Raw genomic sequence first — 19,953 nt, forward strand, 5'->3', positions numbered from 1 at the left:
CCACCTCTGGTATAGATATAAAAGAGGAAAACGTAAAAAAACACACATTAGCATCCTTATTTACAGAGACAGTCAGTAAATGCTCAGAAGCACCACCTCTTCTAGCCAGTTTACAGATAAAAACGGTCACTGGAGCTATGTGGTAATTTGCGGTACAGAAAATGCCACTCTCTGTAACAAAAATCACCTCTCAAATAGATTCACATTAATGGAATGCAGCACTGAAGACAACTAGATTCACTGTTTATTGTTTAAAAAATACTGTTAGTAAAAATGCCAACAATTAAGCGTTCTCCATAGATTTTGAAACCTCCACAGCATTTTAGAAATATGGAGAGATTCCTAACAGTGTTATCTTCAATTTCTCCATGCCCACAAACAGCAAAGTCAGAAATACATTTTTTAAAAACAAAAGAGAGAACATTTAGGGTCTCTTCTTCCTCTTTCTCCCCTCTGGGATGTCCTCCAAAGAAAACAATCAGACAGGTCTGGCTGGGAGCACTTTCCCGGAACATTCGCCAAAGCCAACGCGATAACCGTTTCCCTGACAGTAGCCTGTGGGATGAGAAAGCACATACACAGGAAACGGTAACTGTTAAAGGCGGATTGAGGAAAATGTACTAAAATGGTTGAGGAAAACTGCACAACATATGACACACAAAAAACTCCCTCGCTTGTTAAGATAAGTAGCCCAATGATGGAAAGAATTCACCCAAAGGCAGGAGCAGGGCCTTTGTGATCGTGGCCCCATAGCCAAGGAAGGAATTTCCCAAGGTTGTCTGCCAGAGTGCTTATTTTGTTTTTGTTCTTCTCAGAAAGGCTCTTCTGGCAACAATTCTATTTTATTGCTAACTGACTTAAGCAATGCATTACTCGTTATCTGGGCACCTACTGTGTTCCATATGTGCTTATGGGCAATTTCCCTTACACCAGGGGCAGGCAACCTCAGGCCTGGTGGCTGCATGTAACTCTCCTGCCTTCTTTGAGTGCAAACATGAATTAGCATTTTCTTGCCGTATTCAGAATTGCCAGAGTGTTTCTTCCTAACCGGACATGTGCACTTGCTAGTTGGCACCAGCTATCAAGGCCATTAATCAAACTATCATATGTGCAAAAGCCACAGACAATACTGTTCAGACAATACTGAACAAGCCGGGCAAAGAATCAGGCCTGGCTGAAGGCAGTTCTCATGTTCCTACTGTCCTTGTTGTGTCCTTTTTTTTGGAAAGTTAAAGAATGCCTTTTAAAAACTATTAGGAACTCAGGAACCTGCCTCACAGCAAGTCAGAACAATAGGTCCATCTAGCACTGTATTGTTTAACCTGTGGCCAGTGGCGGACCTACATTTTGGGGACCCTTAACCGTCACAGGGGCTCCTTTGCAACCAGGTCAGGGTAAACACAGTTATCCTTTTCAATGAGGTTGTTTCATGATAGATCATCCCATTTTATTTTTTTAAATTAACTATTGCATCTCAGATTTTGATTAAAATTGCTGTACTGGATTTGTCTCGCATGTCAAAGTCACTGGTGTGAACAAATATTTCCTATGCCTTATAGTTTTCAAGTTATGGGGTGTGTGTGTGAGAGAAATTAGGAATTAACTTAAGCTTCATTAGTTTCATACTAGATTTGTCCTTGCCTGTGGCCAACACTTTGGGGTGGCCTGCAGGGACTTGCAGAATGTCCATGGCAAATCCTGACACCTGGGATTTTTTAGCCCATATTCAATGGTTTCCTATGCACGGGGCTTCAGAGCACTCCCGAAAATGTCCTGTTCGCCTCCTCCATCAATGCTCCCAGGTGTGCTAAAAATAGCACCAGCAGGAAGCAGACTGTGATGCTTTTGGCAGCCAAGGAGCAAAGGATCACTCTTGGTTGTGCCAGAGGCATCACAGATATCACAGCAAGCGATGGACTGAAGGAGATTGCAGGACAAATTCACATAAGCAGGTCAGCAGCCATCAGCCTCAGATTAACTGGCATCACTTAGCTGTGTTCGCTATTTGGCTCTACATCTCAGATATGCAACATTTAAATAATAATATTTTTTTTTATTAAAGATTTCTTAGTTTACAAAGATATGTGCGTTGTCTCTTTTTCAAGTTGCGTTTTCTACAGATCATTTTCATTTGTTGTGAGACATTAGTGTTGCATACAGTGTTAGGTTAGGAAGAAAAGAGGGGGAGGGGGAATGGTGAGTGGGGTGGGGTGGGGTGGCAATGCTTCTATTCTTCTACTTAGTGTGTGTGGGGGGTTTTGTGTCAGCGCCACTTGTGTGGGTTCTCTTACTATTCGCTTGTTGTATTTCCTTGGTGGTGAGAGAGGTGGGGGTGGCCTAGAGTACGATTGGTTGTCTTTGGTTGGCTGTAGTGAGATTTGGTTTTTTGTGTGAGTGGGGTATATGTGGGTGTGAAGAAAAAGAAGAGGAGGAGGAGGAGGAGGAGGAGGAGGAGTTTGGATATGATATCCCGCTTTATCACTACCCGAAGGAGTCTCAAAGCGGCTCACATTCTCCTTTCCCTTCCTCCCCCACAACAAACACTCTGTGAGGTGAGTGGGGCTGAGAGACTTCAAAGAAGTGTGACTGGCCCAAGGTCACCCAGCAGCTGCATGTGGAGGAGCAGGGAAGCGAACCCAGTTCACCAGATTACGAGTCTATCGCTCTTAACCACTACACCACACTGGCTCTCTCTGTGTGTTTTTGGATCATGTTACCCAGATTGATTCTTATGCTGTCGGCAGATTCTTGTTGTTGTCTTGTTGGGCTGTGTATGTGATAAAGGGGAACCACACTGGGGTGAAAACGTCTTCTATTTGTCCCCATGTCAGTTTCAGTTTATTGATTAGTATTTCTAACAAGGCCGTTTCCCATACTATTTGATACTATTGGTCCATGCTTACTCCTGACAGGTCTCTCCAGTGTCTGGCTATGATGCTTCTGGCTGCTGAGAGTTGGTTGGGTTATGAGCTTTTTATTATGTGAGTGGGCATTCTTATCTTGGAAGATGTTTAGTAGGGCCAGTTCTGGGATGACTTCTAATACTTGCTTAGTTACTTTGCATATTTCTTGTATGATTGATGTCCAGAAGAGTTAGATTTGGGGACATTCCCACCACATGTGGTGGTATGAGATATGGAACATTTTCCAAAGTTATGTATGAACCTCAAAAGAACCTTGTTGAGGTTTTTTTAGGGGGGGGGGTGCCAAAAAACACTCACCCGCATGCGTCCAAAAGTCCGCCCCTCTCGTCTGTCCCTTCACCAGCAGAAGTCCGCCCCCTCGCCTGCCCAATTGCTGCAGCATCAGCCAATCAACACCAGCCATTGACTCAGCAACCAATAACATGCCCAATAGCCGTTGAGAGCTGTGGCAGCAACCAATAAAACGTCCACCCTATGCACTATCCATGTATAAGACAACCACCACTTTTAAAAAGAAAAACACCTAGTCTTATACACAGAAAAGTACAGTACAGTGGTACCTCGGGTTAAGAACTTACTGTAATTCGTTCTGGAGGTGTGTTCTTAACCTGAAACTGTTCTTAACCTGAAGCACCACTTTAGCTAATGGGGCCTCCTGCTGCCACTGCACATGATTTCTGTTCTCATCCTGAAGCAAAGTTCTTAACTTGAGGTGGTATTTCTGGGTTAGTGGAGTCTGTAACCTGAAGCGTATGTAACCCTATGTACCACTGTAAATGGTGGACTGGTGCTGGAAAAAATATTTTGATTTGTGGTGGGGTCAAGAGCAAGCATCAGTGATGAGGCCTTGCTGGGGTCCCAAAAGATGACGAAGGATTTGGGATGTCAATGCTGACCCTGACATGTACTCTGCCTCATAGGTAAAGTAAGGTAAAGGTACCCCTGCCCGTACGGGCCAGTCTTGACAGACTCTAGGGTTGTGCGCCCATCTCACTTAAGAGGCCGGGGGCCAGCGCTGTCTGGAGACACTTCCGGGCCACGTGGCCAGCGTGACAAAGCCGCATCTGGCGAGCCAGCGCAGCACACGGAAACGCCGTTTACCTTCCCGCCAGTAAGCGGTCCCTATTTATCTACTTGCACCCGGAGGTGCTTTCGAACTGCTAGGTTGGCAGGCGCTGGGACCGAGCGACGGGAGCGCACCCCGCTGAGGAGATTTGAACCGCCGACCTTTTGATCAGCAAGCCCTAGGCGCTGAGGCTTTTACCCACAGCGCCACCCACGTCCCTACTCTGCCTCATCCTACCCTGCAAATGCACTCACCTGTTATAATGACTTCATCTCCATCCTGCAGAAATTTACGAGACTGACCATGACCAAGGTCAATGGCTTTTGTTCCTTTCCACGACAATTCCAACATGGAACCAAAGTTCTCGGGATCCTTCAAGCAGAAATTGAAAACAGGTACTTAGCATCAGCTCTCTGTGTGGATATACTGCTTCTATACATCTTGGACCCACTGGTTGAAGGAGGGGTGAGGAACTAATTTCAGATCCAGGGCTGCAATCCTTTCGGGGCAACCTTCCAAGAGCCACATGTCAGGAGTGGACAGGCCCAGAGAGAAAAAGGGATGGAGCAATGAATGCAAGTTTTACCTAGGTGTAGTAAGCGTCAGGCTGAGGAGTGCTGCTCTGATGAGGAATGGTGGGAGCCTCCCCTTCTCCCTGCTCCTGACCAGGATCCTGAAGCTACCCAGGCACAGTGGAGCAGTATAGATTTGGAACAGTGGCTTGCAGAGGGGCATAGTTCCGAAGACAAAAGTTGGGGCAAACTGGGGGTTGAACAGCAAAGTGAAGACGAACTGGGAGAGAGAGAGCTAACAGATTCTCTCTCTCTCACTGGAAAGTGCCCAGCCTATCAGTCCAAGGTCACGTAGAGCAGATAAGGTGGCTATACAAAAAGCACGGTGGTTGCGAGATCAGGTCGCAAGGTGCAGAAGTGACTAGGGGGAAAGTGGGTGGAAACCTTAACGGGGAGCACCTTCACTCTGAGAAAGGCTGCTTTGTTCTTTTGCTGTGATCATTAAAGACTCTTTAAATGGTAAGCGACTCTTTTCACTTTGTCCTGCTTATCTACGGCCAAAGGGGGGGGGGGAGGAAGTCTTGTCCCCGGAGCCTGACAGTAAGCTAGTTTCTACACACTTACAAACACACACCCACACACCTATCCTTCATCCAGGCAAGGAAGATCCATTGCCAATATATTCCAACCAGGCAAAATACTCCAGGATAATGCAAAGTAAGGCTGGCAAGGGATGTGGCCTGGCAAGATGATCCTGAAGGGCTGCATTTGCCCCTCAGATCTGAGGTTCCCCAACCTTGGGCTAAAGGAAATCAAGGATATTCTTGGATCCTAAAGAGTGGATCTCTGCCAGAAACAGCGATTGATCCAGTCCGCTGACGTGCTACGGCTTAGTCACTTGGCTATAATGTAATCCTTTATTCTCTGGGAGATGCAATTGCTTACAGAGCGTTTGTGGGGGTGTTGTTTTTTTTAGAGCTAATGCCTTTAAAATCTCCGAACAGTCTGTTAAAACAAAACAGAGCAAAGCCTTCCACAAAGGTGTCTGATCAAGTACAAAACAGGAGACAAACTTATTTCAGCATTTTTCTCTTGCTGTGCAAGGAAAACAGCTTCCACCCTTTTCCTTCTCCCACTAGAGCAGTGTTTCTCAACCTGTGGGTTCCTAGATATTGTTGGACTACAACTCCCATCATTCCTAGCCAGCATGATCAGTGGTCAGGGATGATGAGAGTTGTAGTCCAACAACATCTGGGGACCCACAGGTTGAAAACCACTGCACTAGAGGCAGGTGGTGGTGGGCAGCAAGGAGGGATCCAGTTTTGGTAATGACACCTACAGCCTGGACTACACAAACACTGCATCCAGGGGCACCGGGAAATATGAAAACTGCATTTCCCATACCTCCCAGCTTTCCTGATGTGCTATGCATGTGCAACAATCTATGGCTTTGGTACCTGCTACAGCCATCACCCAGCTGCCTTGCTTCCGGTAATTCATACTGGATGGGTCAGGAGGAAGCTGTTTTTAATCACCTCCAAACCCCAGTGAGCCTATGTCATCCTGGGCATGGAAACATCAAAAGGTCTTATTTGGATCCGTTTCGGATCAGACATGGCCTGGGACCCAGTGGATCCACAGGTACTGGACTCCCTATATCCGGATTTAAAATCTAGATTTGGTGGAGCTTCCCGTCATCTCTACTGCAAATATGATGCATTACAATCAGGGTATGGTTAATTAAAAGCTTAAAGGTAAAGGTAAAAGGACCCCTGACCATTAGGTCCAGTCATGACTCTGGGGTTGCAGCGCTCATTTCGCTTTATTGGCCGAGGGAGCCAGCGTACAGCTTCCGGGTCATGTGGCCAGCATGACTAAGCCGCTTCTGGCGAACCAGAGCAGCACACGGAAACGCCGTTTACCTTCCCGCCGAAGTGGTACGTATTTATCTACTTGCACTTTGACGTGTTTTCGAACTGCTAGGTTGGCAGGAGCAGGGACCGAGCAACAGGAGCTCACCCCATCACGGGGATTTGAACCGCCGGCCTTCTGATCGGCAAGTCCTAGGCTCTGTGGTTTAACCCACAGCGCCACCTGCGTCCCTATAATTAAATGCTTACAGGCCCGCTAATAGTTCCAGAGGCCAGGAGGTCTCCAGGTCTGAGGTTGCAGCCATTGACGGTATGGTGAGCCAGTTGCTGTTTCATGGTCCAGTACATGTGCTGCAAGATAAAAGACAGGAGAGGGTTTTAGAGTGTTGGAGATACATGGGGTGTTGCCCTATACAAGGTTTCTCCATCTAGCCCATGACTGCCTCTTATTGCCAGCAGCTCTCTCCAGGGTCTCAGCCAGAGATCTTCCCCACCACTGGGTCCTTTTAAAATAGAGGTGTCTTGGATTGAACCGGAAAACCTTTTGCATGCAAACAACCTGCTCTGTTAGTGAGCTCCTCCTAGTGATGGGGGAGAAATTAGATTCAGTTTGCATTTAGAGATAAACCTATATAACTGGCACTCCCAAGAACAATGCACAAACCGAAACACAGCCATCTTTCAAAATTTGCACATTCTGGATTTTGTAATGCAATTCCCCAGCCAAGTAATGTGTACAAAAATGCTTATAACTAGGGTAAAGTGTGCATATAAATGCATATATTTATTAAAATAACAGGCATTAATATAATATAATATAATATAATATGCACACATAACATACATGCATACATAACATTTGTGAAAACACACACACAGAAAATAATTTTACTTCCAATAACTAACTGAGATTCTCAGAAGCCTCCTCTTTCTGCTTTTATGCCATTCATACCATACATATAAAAGGTAAATATAAAGGTACCCCTGCCCGTACGGGCCAGTCGTGTCCGACTCTAGGGTTGTGCGCCCATCTCACTTAAGAGGCCGGGGCCAGTGCTGTCCGGAGACGCTGGTCACGTGGCCAGCGTGACGAAGCTGCTCTGGCGAGCGAGCACCAGCGCAGCACATGGAAACGCCGTTTACCTTCCTGCTATAAAGCGGTACCTATTTATCTACTTGCACTTAAGGGTGCTTTCGAACTGCTAGGTGGGCAGGAGCTGGGACCGAAAGACGGGAGCTCACCCCGCCGTGGGGATTCGAACCGCCGACCATACGATCGGCAAGTCCTAGGCACTGAGGTTTTACCCACAGCGCCACCCGCGTCCCACCATACATATGTATGCACTCAATAGGTGACAATGTGGCTCAATGGCTGGCGTGAGGTTTGTAGCAGTGCCCACCTCAAATCCTGTCTCAGCCGAAAACACCATGAACACGGGAAAGAAAACATTTCTTACCTTAAAGTTTGAGCGGCAAATATTAGCAGGCTTGCTCATTCCATCTCCTGAAAACAAATCAATAAGTTTGCAGTAAGGAGGATTGTGAGGACTCAGTGTTTTAAATACCATCACCTGTGTCCAAGTAACTGCAGTCAACATAAATATGGATGCAGCAAATGTGTGAGAGTTGTTCTGTGTTTGATATTAGTTGGGATGGGCAATCCCTAGGTTTGGATGGCGTCTTTCTGGACAACACACTTTAGGTGCAACTTTATACTTTTCCAATCTCAGTACTACAGAGGAGGACGCGGGTGGCGCTGTGGTCTAAACCACTGAGCCTCTTGGGCTTGCCCATCGGAAGGTTGGCGGTTCAAATCCCCACGATGGGGTCAGCTCCCATTGCTCTGTTCCAGCTCCTGCCAACCTAGCAGTTCAAAAGCACACCAGAGCGAGTAGATAAATAGGTACCACTGTGGCGGAATGGTAAACGGCATTTCCGTGTGCTCTGATTTCTGTCACGGTGTTCTGTTGCACCAGAAGTGGTTTATTCATTCTGGCCACATGACCCGGAAAGCTGTCTGTGGACAAACACTGGCTTCCTTGGCCTGAAAGCGAGATGAGCGCCGCAACCCCATAGTCGCCTTTGACTGGACTCAACCATCCAGGGGTCCTTCACTTTACCTTATAGAGGAGGTTTCAGTTGTTCATTTTGTCCATAATCTTTTCACCGTGGTGGAAGTATGAGAGCAAGAATCCAAATTTACAGTAAGGCAATGTGCAACTCCAGCAGAATACAGACTGAGGTGTTTACAGTTCCTGTCATAAAACTGCTCAGGCAAGGGAGTTTGACTCCTTTTACACACAGAGAGAGTCTTGCACATTTCGACAAAACCATAAACCTTTTCCTCTGGGATTTGCCATAGAATTTACTCCCTATTTCTGTTCCAAGGTAGAAATTGTCCTTGCAGAGATATCTTAGGAGTGTGTACTGAGAAGGGAGATCTAAAGAAAACCCTCAGCCAGTGTAAGAGTTTAATGTAGCTTTAATTGGTAGCTCCTGTTAGCTTTTTATCGCTCTCTGGTTCAAATGCCTGATCTAATATTCTTGTTTCTTTTAACTCTGCTAACGTTTTGTGTTATGCGTTATCTTCTGTTCATCAGCTGCTTCAGATACTTCTTGCAGGAAAAAAAGCAGGGTAAAAGTAATTAACCCAACTGGGAGGGAAAAACTGGAGTGTGCAAATTGGAAAGCTGCGTATAACAGGCTTTTGCACAAAACACTGAACATCACAGATGGCTTGGATAAAGGATGGGGAGCTGTGGCTTTCCAAATATTCTTGGACTCCAACTCCCATCAGCTCCAGTAAGCATGCATGGCTAATGTTCAGGGATGATGGGAGTTGTAGTCCCAACATCGATTTGGTGTGCTGGAGGGCTTAATGTCTGCTGTTGCTCCACCACCGAAAACAGCCACTGCACAGGGGTATACCGACTGAAAAACTGATAGATGCAATTCTCACATGGAACTTTTCCGTATCAACTGCATCTTAATTCCTGCAGGGGAGTTTTGTCCATGCAGGAATTTTATGTGGGTGAAATAGGAATTAAATGAAGAAACCTTTGTGCAAGGAGCGGACTTCTCGTATTAGGACTCTAATGTGCTAGAGTTGCCAATCGTTTCTTATTTCAAGGAAGACTTCCTCATTTATTTGTGAGATGTAGCATAACAGTTAAAGGCAGGCAAAGGCAAACTCGGCCCTCCAGATGTTTTGGGACTGCAACTCCCATCATCCCTAGCTAACAGGACCAGTGGTCAGGGATGTTGGGAGTTGTAGTCGGCGGTTCGAATCCCCGCAACGGGGTGAGCTTCCATTGCTCGGTCCCTGCTCCTGCCAACCTAGCAGTTTGAAAGCACACCAGTGCAAGTAGATAAATAGGTACCGCTCCAACGGGAAGGTAAACGGCGTTTCTGTGCGCTGCTCTGGTTCGCCAGAAGTGGCTTAGTCATGCTGGCCACATGACCCGGAAGCTGTACGCCGGCTCCCTTGGCCAACAAAGTGAGATGAGCGCCGCAACCCCAGAGTTGTCCATGACTGGACCTAATGGTCAGTCATTTACCTAGGACCTCCTGATATCAAGGAGCAGGTTTTCACCTATGTTTGAATATCATTGGACACCATTTTGAATCAAAATGGAAGACTAAACAATTCCAAAACTGCACTGATTTTAACCACGTTTTGCATGACGGTTCCAAAAATCAAGGGGAATATTTTTGTCTATGTTCAGATACAGTTAGACACCATTTTGAATCAAAATAGAGAATGAACCTTACAAAATTTCAGTGTTTTGTCTTGTTTTTGTTTCTTAGAATTTACAAACAAGGCTGAATAGAAGGGCATTAGTAGCTTAACAGAGTACAGTTGGCGTTTTGACTCTTTTAATACATCATTTACTTATGGCCTCCCTTTTTTTTCTTATTTTGGAGCACCGCAAGCCTGAATGAAATGAAAATGTATCATAGGAGGGAGTACTGTACCTTTAATAGCAACGAAAAGGTTGATGTCAAAAGTATAAGGCTGATCATCGCAAAGGTAGGGCAGTGGCCTGGGATCCTTGAAGAAGCAAAAGAACCGTCATATATCCCTCTATAATAGCAGACTCAAGTGGTTGAGTGTCTATCAGTTCTGAAGTGAAAACAGAGGGCTGCATCCAACGTACTGCTAGGTTACAGTCCCATAGCGATACACCTGTTGCGCTGGCAGGATGATGTGGCGCAAAGAAAAACACAAGCGCAAGCTGTTTTACAACTAAATCCACTGTTGCACAAGAACCAGCTGTTGTGCACCTAGATTCTGCTAGCACAAAAGTTGCACTGAATTCCTTCGTTGCTCAATCTTTAAATTCTGCCATCTACTACCTCAAAGGTGGTGCAGCCAGGATCTCACTCGGGTTGTCTCCAGGTCAGATCAAGGCCTCTCCCAGTTCTGGATTTAAGCCCTTTAGAGGCTCTCAGCACTTAAAAAGATTTAGGTGCCCCCATATATATAATGCAAAATATAAACAACAATAAACCATAAAATACTGCCTTCTGCAATTATTTTACAAAGTTCAGCATTACTGAATCTTGTTTTTACATTTTTTTGTTGTCGTTGCGCTGAACTTACAATGCACATATTGTGGGATCCTTTTTTTGTGGAACATGGTTCAGCTGAACTAGAAAATCTGGCAAAGGAAAATTTCTGTGGTGCCCCCCCCCCTCTTCCCTTGATGCCCTAAGCATGTGCTCATTTTGCTTAATGCTTCATCCAACCCTGGGTGCTCTGAAGTGCTGGGCCGGGACATAATTTGGATTGCGGGTGGGGAATCATGCACATCTCTGTTATTTATGTATGCCCCACCCATCTGACAAGTAGCCTTGTTTCCACAAAAGTCATGTAGAATCAATTTCCCCGTAAGTCACATGGGATTTTGCTAACCTGGATAGGATTCGGCAGTGCAAACGGCATCAGAGCTTCCATAGTCACCACCCACGGAGAGATGGTGGTGCCAAAACTCTTGCCCAGAAATGGCCCGAGGGGGACATATTCCCATTTCTGAATGTCACGTGCTAGGAGACAAGGAAAGAGATGATATAGATATAGATATAGATATAGATATAGATATAGATATAGATATAGATATAGATACACAGTGGTACCTCGGGTTACATATGCTTCAGGTTACAGACTCCGCTAACCCAGAAATAGTACCTCGGGCTAAGAACTTTGCTTCAGGATGAGAACAGAAATCGTGTGGTGGTGGTGTGGCAGCAGCAGGAGGCCCCATTAGCTAAAGTGGTACAGTGGTACCTCTGGTTGCGAATGGGATCCATTCTGGAGCCCCATTCGCAACCTGAACGGAATGCAACCCGCACCTGTGCATGCGCAGATTGCGATTTGCCGCTTCTGCTCATGCACGTGACGTCATTTTGCACATCTGCGCATGCGCGAGCGACGAAACCCGGAAGTAACCCTTTCTGGTACTTCTGGGTCGCCGCGGAATGCAACCTGAAAAGACGTAACCCACGGCATTCGCAACATGAGGTATGACTGCACCTCAGGTTAAGAACAGTTTCAGGTTAAGAACAGACCTCCAGAACGAATTAAGTTCTTAACCCGAGGTACCACTGTATATATAAGTTTTAGGCTCTGCTTCTCAGGGAAGGGGCTGTAGCTCAGTGGAAGAGAATCTGTTTTGCATGCAGGAGGACCCAGGGTCAATTCCTGGCATGTCCAGGTAGGACTGGGAACAATTTAGGGCAGTGAAGGCGGTTCCACTGCACAGGATGCCCAAATGAAGGGGCACAAAATTGAGAAGATCCATAATTGGGAATATCAATTTTTAGGGTGCCAAATTTTGGGCTCACACAGGGTGCAATATTACAAAATATTACCCAAGTCAGGCATAGGTAAACTCCGGTCCTCCAGATGTTTGGGACTACAATTCCCATCACCCCTGACCACTGTTAGCTAGGGATGATGGGAATTGTAGCCCCAAACATCTGGAGGGCTGGAGTTTGCCTATGCCTGACCCAAGTCCTCCCTTGCTGGGAAAGACCTAGAGAGCTGCTACCAGCTGCTGCATACAATACTGTGCATACAGTACTCCAAATTTTTTTACACATCACTTGGGAAGACAGGCAAACTAATGCCAGTATACTAGAAGCAGCAAAGATCACCAGTGTTGAAGCCATGACTCTTCAACATCAACTTTGCTGAACCGGTCACATTGTTCAGATGTCTGATTACCGCCTTCCAAAGCTCTATTCTGAGCTTAAAAATGGAAAGCGTAATGCTGGTGGTCAACAAAAGAGGTTCAAATACTCTCTCAAGGCAAATCTAAAAAAATGTAGTAGAAACACTGACAACTGGGAAACACTGGGCTGCGAGCGCTCCAGTTGGAGAAAAGCCTTTCCCAAAGGTGCCATGGGCTTCGAAGATGCTCAAACTTAGGGTGAAAGGGAGAAATGCGCTAAGAGGAAGGCACACTTGGCAAATCTTCACTGTGTTCAACTCCCACCCAGAAACCTATGTCCCCACTGTGGAAGGACGTGTGGATCCAGAATTGGCCTCCACAGTCACTTACGGACTCACTGTTAAAACCGTGTTCATGGAAGACAATCTCACTCAGCTACGAGTGGTCGCCAAAGAAGAAGAAGAAGACGTTGACGACAATACTACACTAGACAGATCAATGGTCTGACATAATATATGACAGGTTCCAATGTTTAACTGGAGAAGGACACTAGCTCAGAGGCAAAGCATCTGCTTTGTGTACAGGAGGTCACAGGTTCAAGGCTGCTGTCTGAAATCCTTAAGAGCCACTGGCAGTCAGTGGAGACGATACTGAATTCAATTGACCAATGGTCTGATTCAGCATAAGGCTGCTTCCTATATCTTTGCTCTCCTGAAGGAATCTTCAGAAGTCTGCCTCATTTCACTACATTGTCTAATACAAAAGCATAGCAAGAGGATTCCTGCCGTGGGGAACATCAGCAGGGCTCATTACCGCTCCAGTCATTCATAAGGACCATCCCAAAGATGTGCTTGTGAGCTTCGCTGATGGGAACCGCCTCTCCAGGTTTGTTTCCGGGGCCTACAAAGAAAGCCTGGGGAAATACAGGAGGAGGTTTTGTTAGGGCGGGTGGTGCTGTGGGTTAAACCACAGAGCCTAGGACTTGCCGATCAGAAGGTCGGCGGTTTGAATCCCCGCGATGGGGTGAGCTCCTGTTGCTCGGTCCCTGCTCCTGCCAGCCTAGCAGTTCGAAAGCACGTCAAAGTGCAAGTAGATAAATAGGTAGCACTCCAGCAGGAAGGTAAACGGCGTTTCCGTGCGCTGCTCTGGTTCGCCAGAAGCGGCTTAGTCATGCTGGCCACATGACCCGGAAGCTGTACGCTGGCTCCCTCGGCCAGTAAAGCGAGATGAGTGCCGCAACCCCAGAGTCAGTCACGACTGGACCTAATGGTCAGGGGTCCCTTTACCTTATGTTCCAAAAATGGAAATATTCTGTTTTATACAAAAGAACCAACATGGTAAAGCACACACACTCATCGCAGCTTATCCCATCCAATTCCTGGATTCTTACATGGCACTTTCTGTGCAAACAGGACAAATACAGCAGCCAGAATTTGGAGCACAATGCAAGTTTATTTGTTTGATTGCTGAGCATCTGGTCTTATTTTGAACTGTGGTTTTAACTCTGCTTAAATGGTTGCGTTTTCATTGATGAGTTGCCTCAGGGCTCTTATGAGAGGAAATCAAATCATTATGCAGTTTCCATCATAACGCTCCTCTTTCCCTGAACTTTGACACCTGAGATGGTGTTTGTGTGACCTACCCTACTCTTGTGAGTGCAATTTGTTTTAAACTGTTTTAATAATGCATTTTAAATGGTCGTTAACTCACCCCGGGACCTTATGAGGAAGGGTGCATGAGAAATTGAATTAATAGTAGTTGCAGTAAAACGACAATGATGACGACAACAACATTGTAGTATTTATTTTCCTTGATCCTTCCTAACATTAACTTGCTCCTAGATATATGTCCTATTTTCCAGCTGCTTTAATTTCTAATTTTGGTTTTATTGTTATGTTCCTCCCGCACCCCGCTCCTTTAATTGGGCCAATCCAACTTTAGCGTTGGTCCTACACTGAAACTGATGGATATGGCTCACTTGGACTTATTAATTTCAGTAGGTTTATTCTGAATATAATTAAGTTGTAAACAACTCAATGGTTTTTGATTTGATCATGCACTGGCCTCAGAGGTTTATTGGTGTTGTTGTTTAAAGGTAGACAGAAATTCACTAGATTAAAAAACAAAACAAAAGCATTTTTAAGTGAAGAGAATTTGAAAATTGTTTCCCCACCAATTAATTTCATCTTTCTCCTTATAAACAAGTTTGTTGCTTTATAAGCCCTAGTAGAGAGAAAATTGCAGGCAAATTTTAAAAAATCCAAAATGGTGTCAACTAGTTAGTGCTGTTTTTTTTTCTTTTGTGAAAAAATATAAATGGTTTGGGGGAGGTTCTGACCGTTTCAATTTTGAGAATTTGCATTTCTGAAATTTTATATGTTTCATTTAATAATGGGTTGTCTTGTTTGCCCCCCTTTTTTGGGTCAGGGTTCTTAAAACCAGGGATGGAGAGATGAAGAGGACAACATAAGCAAATAAAATCCTACCATTTCCAGTTCAATATCCAAAAGTTTGCAAGCACCGAACACCGGGGGTTTTGCTGTGATTTAAACAGAACAAACACACACAAAAAGTAAGCATGCTGTTTCTTTTAATAGGGAAAGCGATGGTGTTTGCAAGCTTGACAATGCCACCTCGCTATGCATGCATGGATCAACTGCTTTTTACAAAGAGAATACTTATTTAAACAAGTCAGGAAAAGGGATAAAGGCTCTTCTGCAGTACAGAATATCAGACAAAGCCTCTCGCCACGAAGGGGCTAAGAAACAATAAATAAACATCCAAATCAGTCCAGAGATGTAGAAACAAGATGAATGTACTTACAGAAGAAAAAGGAAGGGAGTAATAATAACCAAATCTATTTACCTCAGCATGTAAATAATACAATATATGTGTACCCCTCACTTGTTCAGGGGAGACAGACATAGGAAAGGAAGAGTTATTATATCAACCGAAATCTTTGGAAATCCCTCAGGGGCAACTGCCCATGTTCATCATGGCTGACAAATACAGTCATACCTTGGAAGTCGAACAGAATCCGTTCTGGAAGTCCGTTCGACCTACAAAATGTTCAGAAACCAAAGCGCGGCTTCTGATTGGCTGCAGGAAGCTCCTGCAGCCAATCAGAAGCCGTGGAAGCTCCGTCCGACGTTCGGTTTCCAAAAACAGTTCGCAAACCGGAATACTCACTTCTGGGGTTGCGGCATTCGGGAGCTAAGCTGTTCGAAAACCAAAGTATGACTGTATACTAAAATCGTACCAAACGGAAAGGAATCTCTCTCTTTTAATTTGACACCTCAAGACTCTTTGCTTATAAGAGAGCCAGTGTGGTGTAGTGGTTAAGAGCGGTGAACTCATAATCTGGTGAACCGGGTTCGCTTCCCTGCTGGGTGCAGCTGCTGGGTGACCTTGGGCTAGTCACACTTCTTTGAAGTCTCTCAGCCCCACTCACCTCACAGAGTGTTTGTTGTGGGGGAGGAGGGAAAAGGAGATTGTTAGCCACTTTGAGACTCCTTAGTAAGAAAGCAGGATATCAAATCCGAACTCTTTTTCTTCTTATATATTAATTCCGTTTATAAACGTGAAACCAGATTGTGAGTGGAAGGCCAAAAGGCTTACCGTCATCAGGTCGCATTTGTCCCAATGGCCTCCTGATCGGCGTCCCAGATACAACGACGGAAGAGGCACGTCCGTGGTACCCAACTGGCAAGTGCAACCTTGAAAAGAGAAATAATCACGGGGGGTTGTGATCATCAACTAAAAGGAGAATGTGGTCAATGCATAAGAACATAAGAGCTGGATCAGGCCAGTGACCCATCTAGTCCAGCATCTGTTCTCACAGTGGCCAATGAGATGCATATGGAAAGTCCACAAGGGTTCAAATCGCTTCATTGAGTATCCTCTCATTCATCACATCCAAATAATGCTTTATCCTCGAATGGACACCCAAATGATTCTTCTCCCCATTCAACCCCTCCCAAACGTTGTTGGAGAAGCAACTGTTATACGAAAAACTGCTCCCTTTCTCTTATGGGGTACAGTGGTGCCCCGCAAGACGAATGCCTCGCAAGATGGAAAACCCGCAAGACGAAAGGGTTTTCCGTTTGCAGAGGCGCTTCGCAAGACGAATTTCCCTATGGGCTTGCTTCCCAAGACGAAAATTGACGAATTTTTTTGAGGTTTTTTCCCCACTCCAAAACCCCTTTTTCTGAAGCGCTAAGCTGCTAAAAGCATTTTAGCAGCAAAACCGCTAATCCCTTAAGCCTTTAATAGGCGTTAATAGCCCTTAAACTGTCAATAGCGCTAATAGCGCTAATCCGCTAATGGGCTTGCTTCGCAAGACGAAAAAACCGCAAGACGAAAAGACTTGCGGAACGGATTCTTTTTGTCTTGCGAGGCACCACTGTATTCTGGAGCTTGTATAGAGAGTCCTTAAGTGGGTTCCCTATTGGTAGGAGAAAATAACAGAGGCAAACCAGAGTAAATTGAGAAGCAAAGCGGCTAGTAAGCCTGATTTTTATTCTAGGAACAGTTGCAACAGGGTCCCCGCTCCCCACACACAAGAGGGAGGGGAACCCCAAACAATGGTGTGCAGGCCCCATATATACTTTTGAAATTGCCCACCCTGTAGCCCAAGACCACCACTCCAAACATCATGCATACATCACAGAAGGGGGCGGTCTTCAGCAGAAATTTGAGAGTATGCTCAGCTTAACAGATACTTGCCAGACTGTATTTGAAATGGGAGGTGTAAGCCCCTACAGTCAAAAGACAATCAGAAAGCTTTTCCCATTTCCTTCTTCCTTGAATAGAAATATGTGAGGTCAATTTGGCAGAGTCAAAATGGCTTCAGGATTGTTCTCCTGTACTATTTCAGACCCATGGCTTATATACTTATGTATGTGTTTGCCTAGTACACTTAGGAACATTTATTTTATATTTGAGACCTTGGAATTCTTAGAACACAACTACTGACCAGTTGGGCATCAGAGCATTCTCCTTTCCACGGAACATCACCCCGACATTTGTAGCATGTTGCCGGGAGGAATAGAAATCCGTATAGTCTCCTGTAGGGATGAGAATTTGGCAAGGAGTGGTGTTAGAGAAATGAACTGAAAGAAGCTGCAGAACTTGGCAATGACTTTGGATACCAGTGGCACTGTTTTATTGCCTTGATGGTGAAGGATGACAGACAGACCTGTGGTGGCATTTAATGGGGGGGGGGCTTTTCTTATTTGTAGTCTCCTTCAAAGTCTCTTTTTACGACGAATATGTTTTAAGCTTTTTACTCTGTTAGTTTTATGTTGTTTTTAATCACTGCTTTTTTATATAGAAAAAAAGAGGTGCCAGAACTCACCATGAACACCTCCCTTGTTCTCTTATACAGTGGTACCTCGGGTTAAGAACTTAATTCATTCTGGAGGTCCGTTCTTAACCTGGAACTGTTCTTAACCTGAAGCACCACTTTAGCTAATGGGGCCTCCTGCTGCTGCACTGCCGCCGCCACACGATTTCTGTTCTCATCCTGAAGCAAAGTTCTTAACCCGAGGTAATATTAATGGGTTAGCGGAGTCTGCAACCTGAAGCATATGTAACCTGAAGCATATGTAACCCGAGCTACCAGTGTAATGGCAATGGAGCTCACCTGAGAGTTGCTGGAAAAAGGCCTTGGTTTTAATGCCTGTGCTTTTTGGTAAGTCACTTTGAGTTACTATATATATTGTTGTTGTTTAGTCATGTCCGACTCTTTGTGACACGACTGAGTGATGTATGGAAGTGAGAGCTGGACCATAAAGAAAGCTGATCACCGAAGAATTGATGCTTTTGAATTATGGTGCTGGAGGAGACTCTTGAGAGTCCCATGGACTGCAAGAAGATCAAACCTATCCATTCTTCAGGAAATCAGCCCTGAGTGCTCACTGGAAGGACAGATCCTGAAGCTGAGGCTCCAATACTTTGGCCACCTCATGAGAAGAGAAGACTCCCTGGAAAAGACCCTGATGCTGGGAAAGATGGAGGGCACAAGGAGAAGGGGACGACAGAGGATGAGATGTTTGGACATTGTTCTTGAAGCTATCAACATGAGTTTGACCAAACTGCGGGAGGCCGTGGAAGATAGGAGTGCCTGGCGTGCTCTGGTCCATGGGGTCACGAAGAGTCGGACATGACTAAACGACTATACACACACACACACAAATTTAACTCAAAGCAACTTAATAATTAAGTGCAATAGATAAGAAATGATATTTTATTTTAATATATGTCAAAAGAGGGATAATTTTTTTACCATTTTAATGGGGCATTTTGTGAACTTCCAAGGAAATCGGTGGTCATTTTCAGCTTGCCTGTGTTGCAGTTTTATCATGGTGTGAGGTAATCTCTGCTGAGGTTGCCATATCTTATCTTCACAACATTTTGTTTTGTGAGGATCTGATCTCATCTGATCTGATCTACTCTCCCATGACACATTTGGTCTACTCCTGCCTTCTGGGGCAAAAAGGGAAAAGGCCGCATGTAAACATTTAAAGCGCATATTTGAGGCACACAACTCCCATCAAACAACCCTGGGAACTGTAGTTTGCCGAAGAGTGCTGGGAATGTTAGCTCTGTGAGGAGAAAAGTTCCTGGCATTCTTGGGGTGGGAATCATGCGGTTCAGCTGTGAATGCAGCTTTTACCTTCTCCTCAATGATAGCTTTTTATATACAGTGGTACCTCAGGTTACATATGCTTCAGGTTACATACGCTTCAGGTTACAGACTCAGCTAAGCAAGAAATAGTGCTTCAGGTTAAGAACTTTGCTTCAGGATAAGAACAGAAATCATGCTCCGGCGGCGCAGCAGCAGGAGGCCCCATTAGCTAAAGTGGTGCTTCAGGTTAAGAACAGTTTCAGGTTAAGAACGGACCTCTGGAACGAATTAAGTACTTAACCCAAGGTACCACTGTATTACATTTCCCTTCAGTCTTCTCTGCTCCAGGTTTAACAAAGCAATTCCTTCATCCTTCCCTCACTGGACTTGTTCTCTATACCATCTCCATTGCCTGACTCTGAACCCATTCCAATTTTAGATCTTTCTTCCTTATTATTCTTTATTATCACTACATTTATATCCCAACTTTCCTTTAAGGACCTCTCCATGCGTCTCCCCTCTTCCCAGCCTGACCTACCTCACAACAGCCCTGTGAGGTAGGTCAAGCGGAGAGACTGGCTCAAGGTCACCCAGTGAACTTCATGGCTGAGTAAGGGATTGGAACCCAAGTCTCTGAGGTCCGAGTTCAACTCTCTAACCATTACACCACACTGCCTTAAAAAAGCGCACAACTGGACACAGTACTAGGGAGTAGATGAGCTCTGACTAGTGCAGAATGAAATGGAGCTGTTGATTCTCGTGGCTTAGAAACTAGTGTT

The 19,953-nt window shown here is 45.2% G+C and overlaps 1 protein-coding gene across 1 annotated transcript in view; it reads right to left on the bottom strand.

Annotated features, from left to right (window-relative positions):
- Positions 1-222: 222 nt before the first annotated feature.
- The window catches only part of FAH (fumarylacetoacetate hydrolase), a 29,371-nt gene continuing 9,640 nt past the window's right edge, over positions 223-19,953 (bottom strand). Inside the window, exons 5-14 of the mRNA XM_083412190.1 lie at positions 17,522-17,612; positions 16,165-16,262; positions 15,033-15,085; positions 13,360-13,459; positions 11,289-11,419; positions 10,349-10,424; positions 7,831-7,877; positions 6,623-6,724; positions 4,245-4,362; positions 223-555 (exon numbers count right to left, since the gene is read on the bottom strand). Coding sequence (XP_083268316.1) covers positions 479-555; positions 4,245-4,362; positions 6,623-6,724; positions 7,831-7,877; positions 10,349-10,424; positions 11,289-11,419; positions 13,360-13,459; positions 15,033-15,085; positions 16,165-16,262; positions 17,522-17,612 — 893 coding nt within the window. The 3' untranslated portion in view covers positions 223-478. The remainder of the gene's footprint in view (positions 556-4,244; positions 4,363-6,622; positions 6,725-7,830; positions 7,878-10,348; positions 10,425-11,288; positions 11,420-13,359; positions 13,460-15,032; positions 15,086-16,164; positions 16,263-17,521; positions 17,613-19,953) is intronic.

The sequence above is a fragment of the Podarcis tiliguerta genome (genome assembly GCF_965153285.1).
Source record: "Podarcis tiliguerta genome assembly, chromosome: 14".
Taxonomy (NCBI): Eukaryota; Metazoa; Chordata; class Lepidosauria; order Squamata; family Lacertidae; genus Podarcis; species Podarcis tiliguerta.